The sequence below is a fragment of the Pelodiscus sinensis genome, chromosome 22, assembly GCF_049634645.1.
Source record: "Pelodiscus sinensis isolate JC-2024 chromosome 22, ASM4963464v1, whole genome shotgun sequence".
Classification (NCBI taxonomy): domain Eukaryota; kingdom Metazoa; phylum Chordata; order Testudines; family Trionychidae; genus Pelodiscus; species Pelodiscus sinensis.
Window position 1 is genome coordinate 1757038 of NC_134732.1, and position 13626 is coordinate 1770663.

Here is a 13626-nt window from a genome sequence, read left to right on the forward strand (position 1 = left end):
CAGCTAGAAACTGTCTTCAAAGAAATGCTACAAGTTCTCTTGGGTGATCTGGGAAGTAGAATGAGAATACTAGTTGTAACATGCAGTGAGCAGTAGGGTTCAGCTGAAGAGACCACTTGATCCGGAAAGATTATATTGACTTTAGTCAGCTGTGTAGTAGTGCTTTGTCTCAAGTTACCACAATGTGGACAGCTATTGTACTGGAAATAGCATTATTGTCATTTCCAATTAAGACACCTACACATTTTAAAATAAATTACAAGTTTATTAAAGTATGTGATAGAATTCCATGGGCTGGCTTTTGAATATAATCAAAGGATACAAAAAATTTTCTATCCCTTTGAGGTGAAATAAATTCACCTTTGCACATTAACGAGTAGACTCTTACCTACTGCAAATACTGTATATCAATAAATACCAGCAAGACTGCAAAAATATTACATCTTAGTAATTCTATGTCTTAAAGTAAAATATCATCTTACAATGATTACACTGGGTGGGGAAAGCATTTGGAAAGCCTCCACCAAAGGGTCATCCCAGGCTAATGTTACTTAGGTGGGCAAAGTATAGGACTTGTTCAGGTTCTTACCCCTTGCTCAAGGCAATGCTCAGTGTTGGTTAATATTGACACTAGCATATCTCTACTTCCACCATGCCACAGCTGGTTCATGTAGATACTCAGGCCACTGCTTGATATTTTTTCAAAGGATTCAAAGCAGACTCCAGGAACTGGGAGTACGTTTCCCACAGAGTGAGGAGTAGTAAGTAGATTCATACAGATTAAGCTGAAACATTCCAGCATTAGCAGTGTCCATAGTGCCCTGGGAGAGGAGGTGTTGAATGTCACTATAGAGGGAGAGACAGGAAAGGAGTAAAGTCACCTGCCCCCTCCCAAGATAAGCCAAAGCCAGGTGGATGTTTCTCTTGGCAACTGTTTATTCTTCCTCTGCTACAGAAGCTGCCTTTCTAGCATTCCCAGCTCCAGGAAAGCAGGAGCCACACAGACTATGCCAGTGATGAGAATCTGCCTGACACATGATTCATTAACAAAGCAGATAGGCAAGCTCTAAGCCTCCTAGAAAGTACTCCAAGTTACAGTCTGAACAGATGGTGGCCAGTGGGGACTTCTAACTTTCTACTTCAAGAGGCGTTAAGAGCTCACCTGTGTGAAAAATTCTAATACACAAAACTTAACACCAATGCAGCCAAGCTGGCTGGATTAAGACTACACCAGTGGCTGTGTTAACATAAGGCTAATCATTCCACTATCATTTTTCCTCATTCAGTCATACAGACGGTAGGGGCAAGTTCCAGAATTGTTGCATGTGGTTACAGAATACAACAGCTTAATTCTTGGCTGGAAAAATCCAGACACAAGAAAGAAGCTTTCCCTGGGTGGCAAGAAAGCTTGCATGATCACTTCCAACAGTACTTAACATTTGATTTAAAAAACCTGAAGTTTTTAGTCCTTCACATTGTGCCAATAACTTTCCAACAGTGAATAAATGCTGTATTTTCTTTGAGGCTACAGCCATACAAATGCAGTATTTCTACTGCAGCTCTGCCAAGCAGCAACCTGAAACTAGCTAAACTTACCCAGTTTCACTTCTGCTGTTCAGAATCCTGAGAGCAGCAATAAAACTTGTCTTCCTTTCACTGTCAGGCTGCTCCTTGAAAAAGCTCACAGCTGCAGAGTTACTGTAGTTTCATAGGTGAAAAACCACACAAAGGCTAGAAAAGCTGACAGTGGCAGAGGCTTGCCCTTCTCGATCCCTCAGGACAGGCAGGTACGAGGGGATTGAAAGCAAAGCTTCTTTCCCTCCCAACAGTTGAAGAGAATCAGTGGAGCTTCAGATTTAATCTGATTCCTTAACAGGTCCATACAAAATACGGAGGAAGCCCAAGGCAGAGCTCAGTAGAAATGCCCGTTTTTAAGGACAGCAGCGAAGTTGGGTTTCTCAAAACCGGGTTTTACTTCGCCGTACAGCCACCTTTCAGAGCTACTTTGGGCTAAGATTTTTCCAAGTCCTGTTTTATACTCAATGGTACCTCACTACAAGCCTCGCCATGTAAGAGCTGTACTTCATGGCTGTGACTATACACAACAAACCAAGCAATATTTATTCTGAAGTGGAGGCATCACAAGTACTAATGAATGCTATGAATGTCTATACTTTGTTTTGTCTGAATTAGGCAAGGCACTCAAGCTCTTGGAAAATAACCAAGGCAGTTCATGGCAAGAGGGTTTTTAACATCCCAGGATTAAATTATGGCCTTTCCTCAACAACCCATTATTTGACTATATGAAGTAATTCAATATATGGAGATGCCAAGCAGATGGATTCTATTCACTGCAGTTAAGGCTTTGGTTCAAAGGACCATAAAGTACCCGAATGGAAGTGTTCCAACCAAGAATGAGCACTGATCCTATCAGGCCTGGAAAGCAAGATGATGTGCTGTGCCATGCAGGTGGAGTATTGTGCCTTTAAATGTCACAGATCGAAGGTAAGAAAGTATCTTTGAGGGGGCACAGAAGCAGGTCAGGACATAAGCAATATAAGCTTCCTCTTCGGTAATCAGAAAGCGAGCAATAAGATAGCCGGTTATCAGATTATTTAGGCCCTATGTGTTTCAGGCATAAATATGATAATTTCAATTGACATCTGGTTTCTGTTCTACACTGAGCAGATTGTTTAATACCGGTCAACAACACATTAACAAAAGTTAGATTTAATAACAAGCCACCAGTTAAGGTAAGCTAATTTCCTAAAACAGCACAAAAGCAGAGAAGAAATAAGACCAATAGCTTTGTTTGGAATAGACATTTAGGGTAGGAAGAAAGGGGGAAATTCCTTTTTCTTTGTACACTTGAGTTCTTGCAATATGGAATTAAATGCAACACTACACATGGAACCCTACAATGCCATTTTTGCAGAATCATATGCTTCTAAGTGCAACTGCACTTTATGACCCTAATAAGGGGCTTAAGTGACACACAATCTTGCCTATGCTGTCTGCTCTAAGGTGTATAGTCACCTGCTGAAAAACTGCTTTTAAGCCCTTTTAAATACAAACAGCACTCTCTGGAATTCTCATGAACCATGTAAAATCTAGCAACAAAACGACTGTTCAGCTTTAGGGTATGGCTTCTAAATTCCAGTGTGCACTTAAGGGGGAGACCTTGTGAATTCCAAGATTACTGAAGTTCCTGAATTGGTGGATCACCTCATTCTGCATTAGCCTGTCATATCAGCAAATCCCCAACTCTCAGCATCAACATACTTTTAAAAAAGATATCTCTATACTATATATAATTTGCAATAATTGTTTCTTCATTTTCATGAGCCATCATCAGTACAAGGAATGATAAGTACAGGTTAAAGATTAAAAAGTGGTCCGAATACTGTAGTACTGTCCTACTGCAACAAGTCCAGGTCTGTGCAAGACAAGTTCTAGACATTGGTTACTTTACAAAACAAAGTTGTATTTACTGTTAAATCCACAAATGAAAGCAAATTGCTATGGATCAGCTTTATATTACTGCTATTTCTCAGCCCCAAATTCAGAGTGGATCATGCCACTGCACACGTACCTGTATCCTCCCTTACCATGAATGAGCTTGGTGGGAATGAAAACTATGACAGCAAGAGATACCCACCCTAAAATACACATGAACTAGCACTTTTCTCCCACGATGTACTGATGTGCACAGGATTGCATAAAGTTAGCTACAAAAATCAAAAGTGTTTTAGTTACTTTCAAAGTTCATACTTTAAAACACTTATCCAGAAATAAAAATGTAAGACCCCATGATTTCTAGGCAATATCTGTACGCATAAACACTGTCTGCTTTCTCCTCAAAGCATCCCAAACTGCTCTCTGCTAGTCTACCGGCAGTATTAGAGAGGGAAGAGTACCCTTTCAGTAAGACCACATTCTGAATCCATGTTAGAAGATCCTTAGACCATTTGCATTTAATTCTACAGGTAAACATTATGGTTTCAAGCAAGGTACTTATTAAAAAAATCAAAACTCCTTCCTTTTTAATCCACAGTAAAACAAACAGTAGGAATTACTCTGTATAACGAACAGTAAGCCTCTCTGATCCAACATAACATTTTTAAAATACAAGATCTGAAAGGAGACTGAGTCTGAATTATGCCAAATGTGCTCACTAGTTTGTCTGTAGCTCAACCTCACAAAGCAGCTTTCAGTCAGAATACCTGAGTCTAACTGATGCAAATATATATATATATATATATGTACGTATATTGTTAGCTTTTCACATTATTTCCTGCATTCCTGCAGTTAAGTTAAAAAAATTGCAATACATCTACAAAATTGTATACCACTGAACCAAATCAGCAGCAAGTTCTGTATTCTATTTTCTATCATCCATTTTAGCCATAGCTCTAAGACATCATTCAAAGTGCTCAATAAGATTCAGATATGGTACTGTGGATGCTTCTGTAATGTAACTTCTTTCTTCTAACAATGCTGCACAGCTCGTTGGTTTGGAATGAGATCAAAGTGTCAGCAACATTACCGACATCCCCATTTTTTACTGAGATAACAGCATAGTTCTTTGTTTACCCCACATACCGTATGGAGATATTAGAGGCTCATACAACTGAAAGAGTAGAGTCAAGCTTTTCAGAACATCCTCTTCTCCAGAGACAATCCTGTGCTATAAGACAACTTGACACTGTCTTGAAATCAAACCAAAGTCTACCAAGACTGGCATGGGTGAGTCACTGGTTGCTCGGGGACCTATTAAAAGCAGGGTCCACACTGAAATTGCTTTCCCAATCCTGATGTCTGTATCAAATCCAGGAAAAGCAGCATAATGTGCACAGGTTGTCTAGCCCCGCGCTAAAGCACGGAGTTAGATGTAAGACTGACAGATTTCTCTAAATCAGGGTTGCTTTTCCAACTTTTTTAAAAGCCAAGCAAAGGTAATTATAGCAATTCTCTGCTGTCCCAGCTCAAACCCTGAACGGTAAAGTGACTCAAAGTAACATCCCGCTACAGAAGATACACACAGTACATCTATGCTGGTGCCCAGATTGGAAGGGGATGAGCTTCTGTGTTAAATACATATTTGTCAAGGTTGATTAGGTCTACATCATCTGAAAACAGCAGAAACATATACTTGAGTGTTTCTCCAAGAAAGAAGCTTTCCATCTTATCTCTTGGTTCTGGGTTACTGGGGTTCTGGACGTTGTTAATGGAAGTATAACCACCAGAAGGAACCTGTGCAGAAGACAAACAATGCTGTATATTTCTATAAGCCCAAAAGAGCTTGTGTTACCTACAATTTCTCAAATTTTGATTTAAAACAATGAAAATAAACATTTGAAAAGCAGGCACAGCTTTCAAAATATTTTGCAACTTACACAAAAAATTTCAAATCTGAAAGATTCCAAAGCACTTTATAAACTGATATGCAAACTACACAGAGAAAATGAAGCCCTATCATTGTGACTTGTTGCATGTTTAACAGCAGAAAAATGCTACAAAGACAAGTGAAGAGGACAATGACCAATCACAAGTGCAGAAGAAATGTGAGGTGATCACGGTAACTACCAGGCTATACTTGCTTCAGAGGGGTAGCCGAATTAGTCTGTAACTGGAAAAACTTAAAAAACAATGAATAGTCTAGTAGCACCTTAAAGATTAACAAAACATGAAGATGGTATCATGAGCTTTCATGTGCATAACCCACTTCTTAAGAAGTGGGCTGTAATTGGTCAGAACAACAGGGTTAATACCACTACTCATGAGAAATGATCATGAAAGATCCCATGACTCTAAGCGGTCTGGATCATAGTTGTATAGCTCATCCATGAGATGCTTCTAGAAACACAGTGCTCCGCTAAGGTTATACTGGGCATTGGCTCAACACAAACACAAAGGCTGTGTCCAGACTCAGGGGTTTTTTCGAGAAAAGTAGCCTTTTTTCGAAAAAACCTCACCTGCGTCTGGACTGCAGCCGCGTTCTTTCTAAATTAAATCGAAAGAACGCGGCTTTTCTTTCGATGGCGGTAAACCTCATTTCATGAGGAAGAACGCCTTCTTTCGAAAGTTCCTCTTTCGAAAGAAGGTGTTCTTCAATGTAAATAGGGCTTCTTCGAAAGAGAGCATCCAGACTCACTGGATGCTTTCTTTCGAAAAAGCAAGCCGCTTTTTCGAAAGTTCAACGTGAAGTCTAGACGCTCTCTTTCGAAAGAGGCTTGCAGTCTAGACATAGCCAAAGGGAAGACACAACAAATGGTCTGGTAGCACTTGATAGACTAACAAAACACGCAGATAGTATCATGAGCTTTCGTGGGCACAGCCCACTTCTTCAAACAAAGGGAAGAGTGGCTCCTACTGAGACGTTAGCACTGTTTCCTGCAGCACTCTTTCTCCTTTGAAACCTTCCACCCAACTGTTGGACCAGGGCAGGCAGATCTTGCTAGACTGTGAGGTCTGACGTGATCACAGCAGAAACTGGGCAGATCTTCAAGGACCAGTGAAACTTTGCTGGACTCCAACTTCATGTACCAAGACATCTCTGTTAGGAGGAATGACCTCTCATTTGGGAAACATTTTTGTCAACATCACTGCTCACAGAACAGCAGGTCTCAACCGGGGACCTAAAACCTCCAGGGTGGCTGTGGATCCAACAGCTGAAGTCCCAAACCCCAGCACCCTCCCAAATGGCTGCAACCCCAAGTCCTTCAGCAAAGTTGGGGGAAGCACAAGGGGTGATACCCTCCCCCCCCAACTGTAGTGACTTACACAGAGTGGATTAGTCCTTGGGACAGCTCTATTCCCCCCCCCCCCCATCTGCTCCCCCCAACTCTCTTGAAGCCCTGCCCCCTGGCCCGCTCAGAGGCTGGAGCCAGGCAGTGTGAGGTGGCTGCTGCTCTGGTTGCTGTCCGGGAGAGGACAGCCACAGCATGTCCCCATCTCCTTCTCCTGTTGCCCAGGGTTGCAGTTGCTCCTAAGCTCCCAGCCCCCTTTGCTCACACAGAAGGTAAGAGCCACCTGGGCAAGGGGACCCAGCTCTGGGGCTGGCAGAGCCCTCAGGGAGCAGAGACTGCAAAGCTACTCCCCTCCCAGCCCCCACCTATTCCCCTCCCAGCCCCCACCTACTCCCCTCCCAGCCCCCAAGTGGTTTTCATACTTTTAGAGCTGAGTCGCCCCCCCCCTCCTTTGAGTGATCATTTGTGGTTACTCCACCCCGTCCAGTCCAGACAGAATAGGAGGCCTGCTGAGATGAGACAGGTGGTGGAAAGGGGGCTCCCTCCTTGGATCCTGCTGTGTGGAGCTGGCCCAACCCCACTGGGCCCTGCCCTCCTAAAACAGAAGTCAAACTACACCTATGCGAGAGGGCCACCTATAACTGTGGCTGGAGCCCCATCTCCCTTCCCTTCCCCCTGCTGGGCCCCAGAGTTTTTATTGTATGCGGGGGGGGGGGGGGGGTCCTCAGTAAGATAAAGGTTGAGAACTCCTGATTTAACAGACAATGGGGCCATACGCACAAGTATCTATTAATGTATCTTGGCAGTTAGAGCAATTGATGCTTTGGAGTCAGTGAGTTACCAGGAAGGTGTTGGCATTTTGCATTAAGAAATCCTAGCTCTTAGTGTGGATAAATCCCTGTAATATTATCACTCATATACAACTTTGTATTAAGATCTTGTCCTTTTAGATAGATCTTTGTTAAGTGTTCTTATAGAATCTCTGTAACATTTCGCCTATAACTTTGTATTAAGAAAAAAAAATGTCTTTTGAGCTCTCCCCTTTCCTTGATTGTACTGTTGAAATGAATGAGGTGTGAATGGAGAATGAAAAGTGAGCACCTCCAGCAGCAGTTGCCAGGGTGGAGAAGGTCTGGGAGCCCCCAGATCCAAGACAATACCTGTAAAGTGAGCTCATTAAGAAGACTGGACATACAGATGCCTTGTGAGTCAAGCAGCAAGTGCCTGCCCTTGGAAGAACTCTCTTTGAAGCAGCATTAAGAAAGGCAAGGTGATGACTAATTGACTCCATGAGAGGGATAAATAGGAGGCATCTTGCAGAGGGACCCCGGGTTTTCGTCTTGTCAACATGGGAGCATCGATCCGGATCGGCAGAAGCCCGGCTCCACCCCTCCCCTATCTAACTCACCTGGCCAGTGCAGTTAGGGGGAGCAACTTTTGGTAACAACAAGATGGAGTGTGCTTGTGTGAGAGAGTGCATGAATGTAATGTACCATACGCATATGATAAATATTGATTGATCTATGTATGTTCAATAAATGTGGTGTGTTGCCTTATCCCTCTGAAAAAGATCCCAGGTGCTTCTTTTAAGCACAACATTAGAAACTATATCTGAAATTTCTCAAGGTAATACTGAGACCCACTTGAAAACAAAACAAAACTTTCTGGATATGGGTCAGCGTTTTTGTCCTGCTGACAGCTCCATTCCACAATTTAAAAATAATTACTCATCATAATCCTCTTAATACACAGCTTTTATCAATATGATGAAAAGTCCTTTTCCTTAATGTGCTAAGTACTAAACGCATAAGCTGAAGTACACAGACTTCCAGGCACAGTCAATATTGTAATACTCTGTCTAGCTCTTGATGCTTAGTTTTACCTATTCGAATTTTTTATGATGCTTGGACAGCGAGCTATTTGAGCTTTGCTGAAAGCCCCTATATGGCAGAATACATTGCTTAGATACACTCCTGAGGCAATTACTGCTCACTAGGCTGGTCTTACCAGTGTATATTTATTGAAGTTCTGCAAGATCTCCCAGCCCCAGTCTTGGTATTTCTTATCTCCAGTGAATCTGTACAGGTAGAACAGGCTTTCCACAGTTTCAGGTCGCAGCAGGTTGTGTCTATCTGCCGGCTGCAAAACAGTAAAGATCATAATTCAGTCTTGGAGCAGGATACATTGGCAGAGAGCAATACTAGTTTGAATCTTATAGCTTCTTTGATAATTACGACAAAATGGGGAAATAACTGGCTAGGTAGTAATACTTCTGAAAGGGATCCAGGGGTACTAGGGAATCACAAATTGAATACTTATCAGTGTGATGCAGTTTGGAAAAAAAAAGGCTTATGTAAGAGATGGGCGGTAACTGTCCCACTCAGTGCAGGAGAGGCCTCAGGTGGAGTAGTGTGTCCAATTCTCAGTGCCTCACTTTAGGAAAAATGTGGATAACTTGAGAATGTGTCCGGAGAAGAGCAACAAACAATAAAAGGTTTAGAAAATGTGGCATAGAGGAAAAGTTTAAAACCTGGACATGAGAGGGTTTAGTCTTAAGAAAAGTCTTAGGCAAGACCCAATGACTTCCTTTAAATATGTTGCGGGCTGTCAGAGAATAGTGATCAATTGCTCTCCATGTCCATTGAAGGTAGGACAAGCAATAATGGGTTTAATCCGCAGCAAGGGAGATTTAGGTCACATATTAGAAGAAACTTTTTAGCTATAACTGTCACTAAGTTATAGAATAAGCTTCCAAGGGAGGTTGTGGAATTCCCAACACGGGAGATCTTCAAGAACATTTGAACAAACACCTGTTGGTTTTACTAAGTCCTGCCTGAACACAGGCAGCTGGACTTGACTCTCTCAATGTGTGCTTCAAACAATTATATGCAACTCAGCTTGTGGCTGTTAAGAGATCATTAAAAAAGGTAAAGCCTAGGAGTGTTTGCATGAGAAGAGACAGAAAAAGTTTACCCATCAAAACAAAGAACATCCTTCTCCAGGTGTAGACGATTCTAAAGGGATTTTCACAGAAACAATCTGATATGTACAGAGTTATCCAAAGCAAGAGTTATACAGTGGTCAATTTATAGCAATACTCAGAGCTCTTTACCTTGATCTCCACATCCTTGTGGTCCTTTTGTGCATGGAGATTGAAGTGCACAATCTCTGGGCTCAGGCCTGTCTCTACCTGAGCATACATCTGGTAACAAGTCTCTATGAGGGCTTTGGCCAGCTCCATGTGATCAGCAGTTAGACCATTATGAGCTCCAAGAGCCAACGTCCCAGGCAAGAAGCAAACTAGATGATCCTATAAGACAAAGCACAGCCTGCTGTGAGAAGTACTGAAACAAAGAAGAATTTTCACTACCCTATATCAGTACAAAAAGCATATTGTGTTACTTAAAGGCCACAGTTATTTGTTAAGGAAAAATGTAACATGACAGGAGCATGGTGCATTACTAAAGGACACTTTATCAACTTGGAATCACAAGATCTTGTAGCTACTATTGATACTTGTACCACCTTAAATTACTAAAACCAGAAGACTGTGGGAAAAAGTCTCATCTTGTTCAGATTGCTAGCCTGGTGTATTTCATAACACTTTACATGAAGTCAGTTTCTGTTATCCTGTACTGCCAATTAGCACGGAGAAACTGAAAGACCTTTAAAATTAAATAAAGAGGGGAACAAAAAAATCCATTTTAAAAAGAATTCAAGCAACATTTAACATGAGAACATAAGAATGGCCATACTGGGTCAGACCAAAGAATGGCCATACTGTTTGTCAGAGGCTGGAGAGGGATGGCAAGAGACAATCGCTTGATCATTGTCTTCGGTCCACCCTCTCTGGGGCACCTGGTGCTGGCCACTGTCGGCGGACAGGCTACTGGGCTAGATGGACCTTTGGTCTGACCCATTATGGCCGTTCTTATGTTCCACTTCTTAAAAGATGCCTTTTTGTCCCTCACTGCTTCTTTTACATGGTGGTTAAGCCACGGTGACTCTTTTTTAGATCTCTTGCTATGTTTTTTAATTTGGGGTATACATTTAAGTTGGGCCTCTATTATGGTGTCTTTAAAAAGTTTCCATGCAGCTTGCAGGAATTTGGCTCTAGTCATCGTGCCTTTTAATTTCCGTTTAACTAACCTCCTCATTTTTGTGTAATTCCCCCTTTTGAAATTAAATGCCAGAGTGCTGGACTGTTGAGGTGTTCTTCCCACCCCAGGAATGTTAAGAAAGTTCCTCAGAAAGAAAGTTCTCTCAGAAAGCATCAATTTGAAAAAATGCAAACTCAGCTTCTCTAATATTTATGTAGCACCCTAACTTTGCAAGGTGCACTAAGGAGATGATTCTTTTAAACATTTATTTAAAGTGGCCCAGAGAGCTTAAAAGCTAAATTATTCAAACATAAAAAGTAGTAAAATATGATAGGGAAGAGAAGGATGAGGGTTAAGATAAAAACTATGAACAGAAAACAAATTTAAGAGCTCTCATTTTGAAACAGACTGAAATAAAAGGCAAAAAAAGAAATTACCCACAGAAACCAAGGGTAACAGGTTTTGGGGAAGTATCTGAAGTTTAAAAGTAGATTAGTCAGAGCACAGCTGATATGATAAGATTAATATAACAGAGTTCAGGATAAAGTTGAATCTCCTTGCTAACACTAAAATTTGTATTATCCATATAAGTGTTAGAAACACCTGATACCTTAAGTCAGGTATCCTCAGTATGGCTCTGTATACAACCAACTTTCCAAGAACGACACTGGATTTCCTTCCTGTGCAGCGGCAGCAGTAGGAGCAAAAGCGTTACAAGGAACTTCCCTTCATGAATCCTACACAATGCAACTTTATTATTCAGTTATTTGATCAAGGAACAGAAGAGAGAGATATTACCTCAAGGAGTGTGCAACACTAAGGCAACTAAGTTATGTGTGGTTATGTTCCAAGAATACTATGAAATGTTACAATAACTTAATAGTCAACAAAGTCAGCACATGAACAAGTTGGGACCCTGTGTCATGTAGCATTCTCAGTGCTCACCCCCACTGCTATTCAGTTAAGAAGATTAACAGTCTCTTCTAGTAAGGCTAATACTGTGAATAACAGGACTTAGATTAAATGTGGAGTTTTACTACCATTCTAAAGAGGTGATTAGACACCTATCACCACACCTGCCAATCTCTCAGTGGATAAGTCTGTGCTAACAAGGCTCCCAGAGAACCTCTGCACAAAACTCTCAAGCTCCCTAATTCAACAGGCACTGATCAATATTGGCAGTAACAGTGTAAAGGGACAACATTAACACCTTTCCAACTCATCAGGTATGGTGAGATTTCAGTTAAGGATGTTAAGTAGCATGTAACTGATTACTCGAATAGTTGATGCATTTGCTTACTGGATAGTCGACTCGTCCTTAACATCCCTAGTTTCAGCCAGACCCTTCAAGCAGAGATGACAAATGAAATTCTGCAAAAGTCTCGGCCCTGCAGGGACTGCATTAAATATACTCAGATGCAGTTTTAAGAGTGCAGATTTACACATACATTAGCAATTCACTGCTTAAATATTTGTCAATTTATATAATATCTTATACAGAAAGCACTCAAAATGCTTTTGAAAAGGAGTGTTAGTTCATAATTTTAAAGCCATTCTGATAATCTGACTTCTGGTATAACACAGGAACAGAAATTCACCAATTCCTGCATCCAATATTTGCCACCTAAAATTAGAGGAAATAAGAGATGGTGGTCACACAGCACATTAGTAGCAGAGTCAATAACAGAACTCCGAATCTCCTGACTTCCACTCATGTACCAATTACTGACTAGAATACTAGTTCATGTATTTTCCATTGTAGAAAAAGTGAATAGTACACAAAACAGGCATGATCTCATTCTGTTTCAGATGCTGAAGTGATGTAACAAATGATTGCACTGAATGTGTTTACGACTGGAGAAGCACAAGTGGAAACTCATAGGGAGATTCAGATCAGCAAATAAAAACCTAAAGGGCCTCTGACCACAGCAGGGACTGTTACCTGTAACCTAGCTACTAAATGCTATCACTACAGTCACACCTGAACCCAGTATCTTGGTTTAAAAGAATGCTACCTGCCCATAAAAAAAAAAAAGAAAGAAAGAAAGAAAGACCATCACCACCCTTCAGAGGCAATATCTAAATGTACAAGGTATCTGCAGATTACAAGGATCCCTGGCCAGTTTTCACCTTTCAATTTTTGGATCTTCCAGCAGCCACTATCAAAACCTTTGGTCTGTACACACAGACTACACATTTGATCAAATAACTATGTATTTAACTACTGTATTCAAGATCTCCCCTATGGAACTGCAGACAGCTGAGGGAGAACACAACAGTATTCATAAGAGCCATTTAAAACAATTTGGGTTCAAGTGCTTACCATCTTGGCACTGAAATGGCCGTGTGCTAGTTCACCTACAAAAGTAAGCTTCTTGGGTTGTGATTTCCGAAGCAGATGCTTTTTCACCCCTTCTATAGCTTTCATGTAATCTTCCAACAGTCTGTGAATTAAAACCGTTCCTAGTTGATCCCAACATACACATTTTAAAAAGTACATTTATCCAACTCTACTTTAGATATAGTTTATGCATCTCAAAGGCCACACTTTGGAGGGCAGAAACTTTCAATTTGATTTCCTTAACTTTAGTCAAATATAAAACATTAAGAAAAATCCAAGTAATCCTGTTTATACAAAATGCATCTAGCATGTATCTGCAGTATAGCTAAGCAATGGTGGCGTCTTTCAAGGGTGATTAGGAGAAAAGCTCTTGAATATATACTGATTTCTGAGAATTTCTGCTAATTAAAACAATTTTAAAAGCAAAGGAGTCAGT

The 13626-nt window shown here is 41.0% G+C and overlaps 1 protein-coding gene across 1 annotated transcript in view; it reads right to left on the reverse strand.

Moving 5' to 3' along the window:
- Positions 1–244: 244 nt before the first annotated feature.
- The window catches only part of MAN1B1 (mannosidase alpha class 1B member 1), a 33954-nt gene continuing 20572 nt past the window's right edge, over positions 245–13626 (reverse strand). Inside the window, exons 10-13 of the mRNA XM_075905746.1 lie at positions 13173–13293; positions 9862–10059; positions 8757–8888; positions 245–5253 (exon numbers count right to left, since the gene is read on the reverse strand). Of these exons, the coding sequence (XP_075761861.1) occupies positions 5050–5253; positions 8757–8888; positions 9862–10059; positions 13173–13293 (655 nt within the window). The 3' untranslated portion in view covers positions 245–5049. The remainder of the gene's footprint in view (positions 5254–8756; positions 8889–9861; positions 10060–13172; positions 13294–13626) is intronic.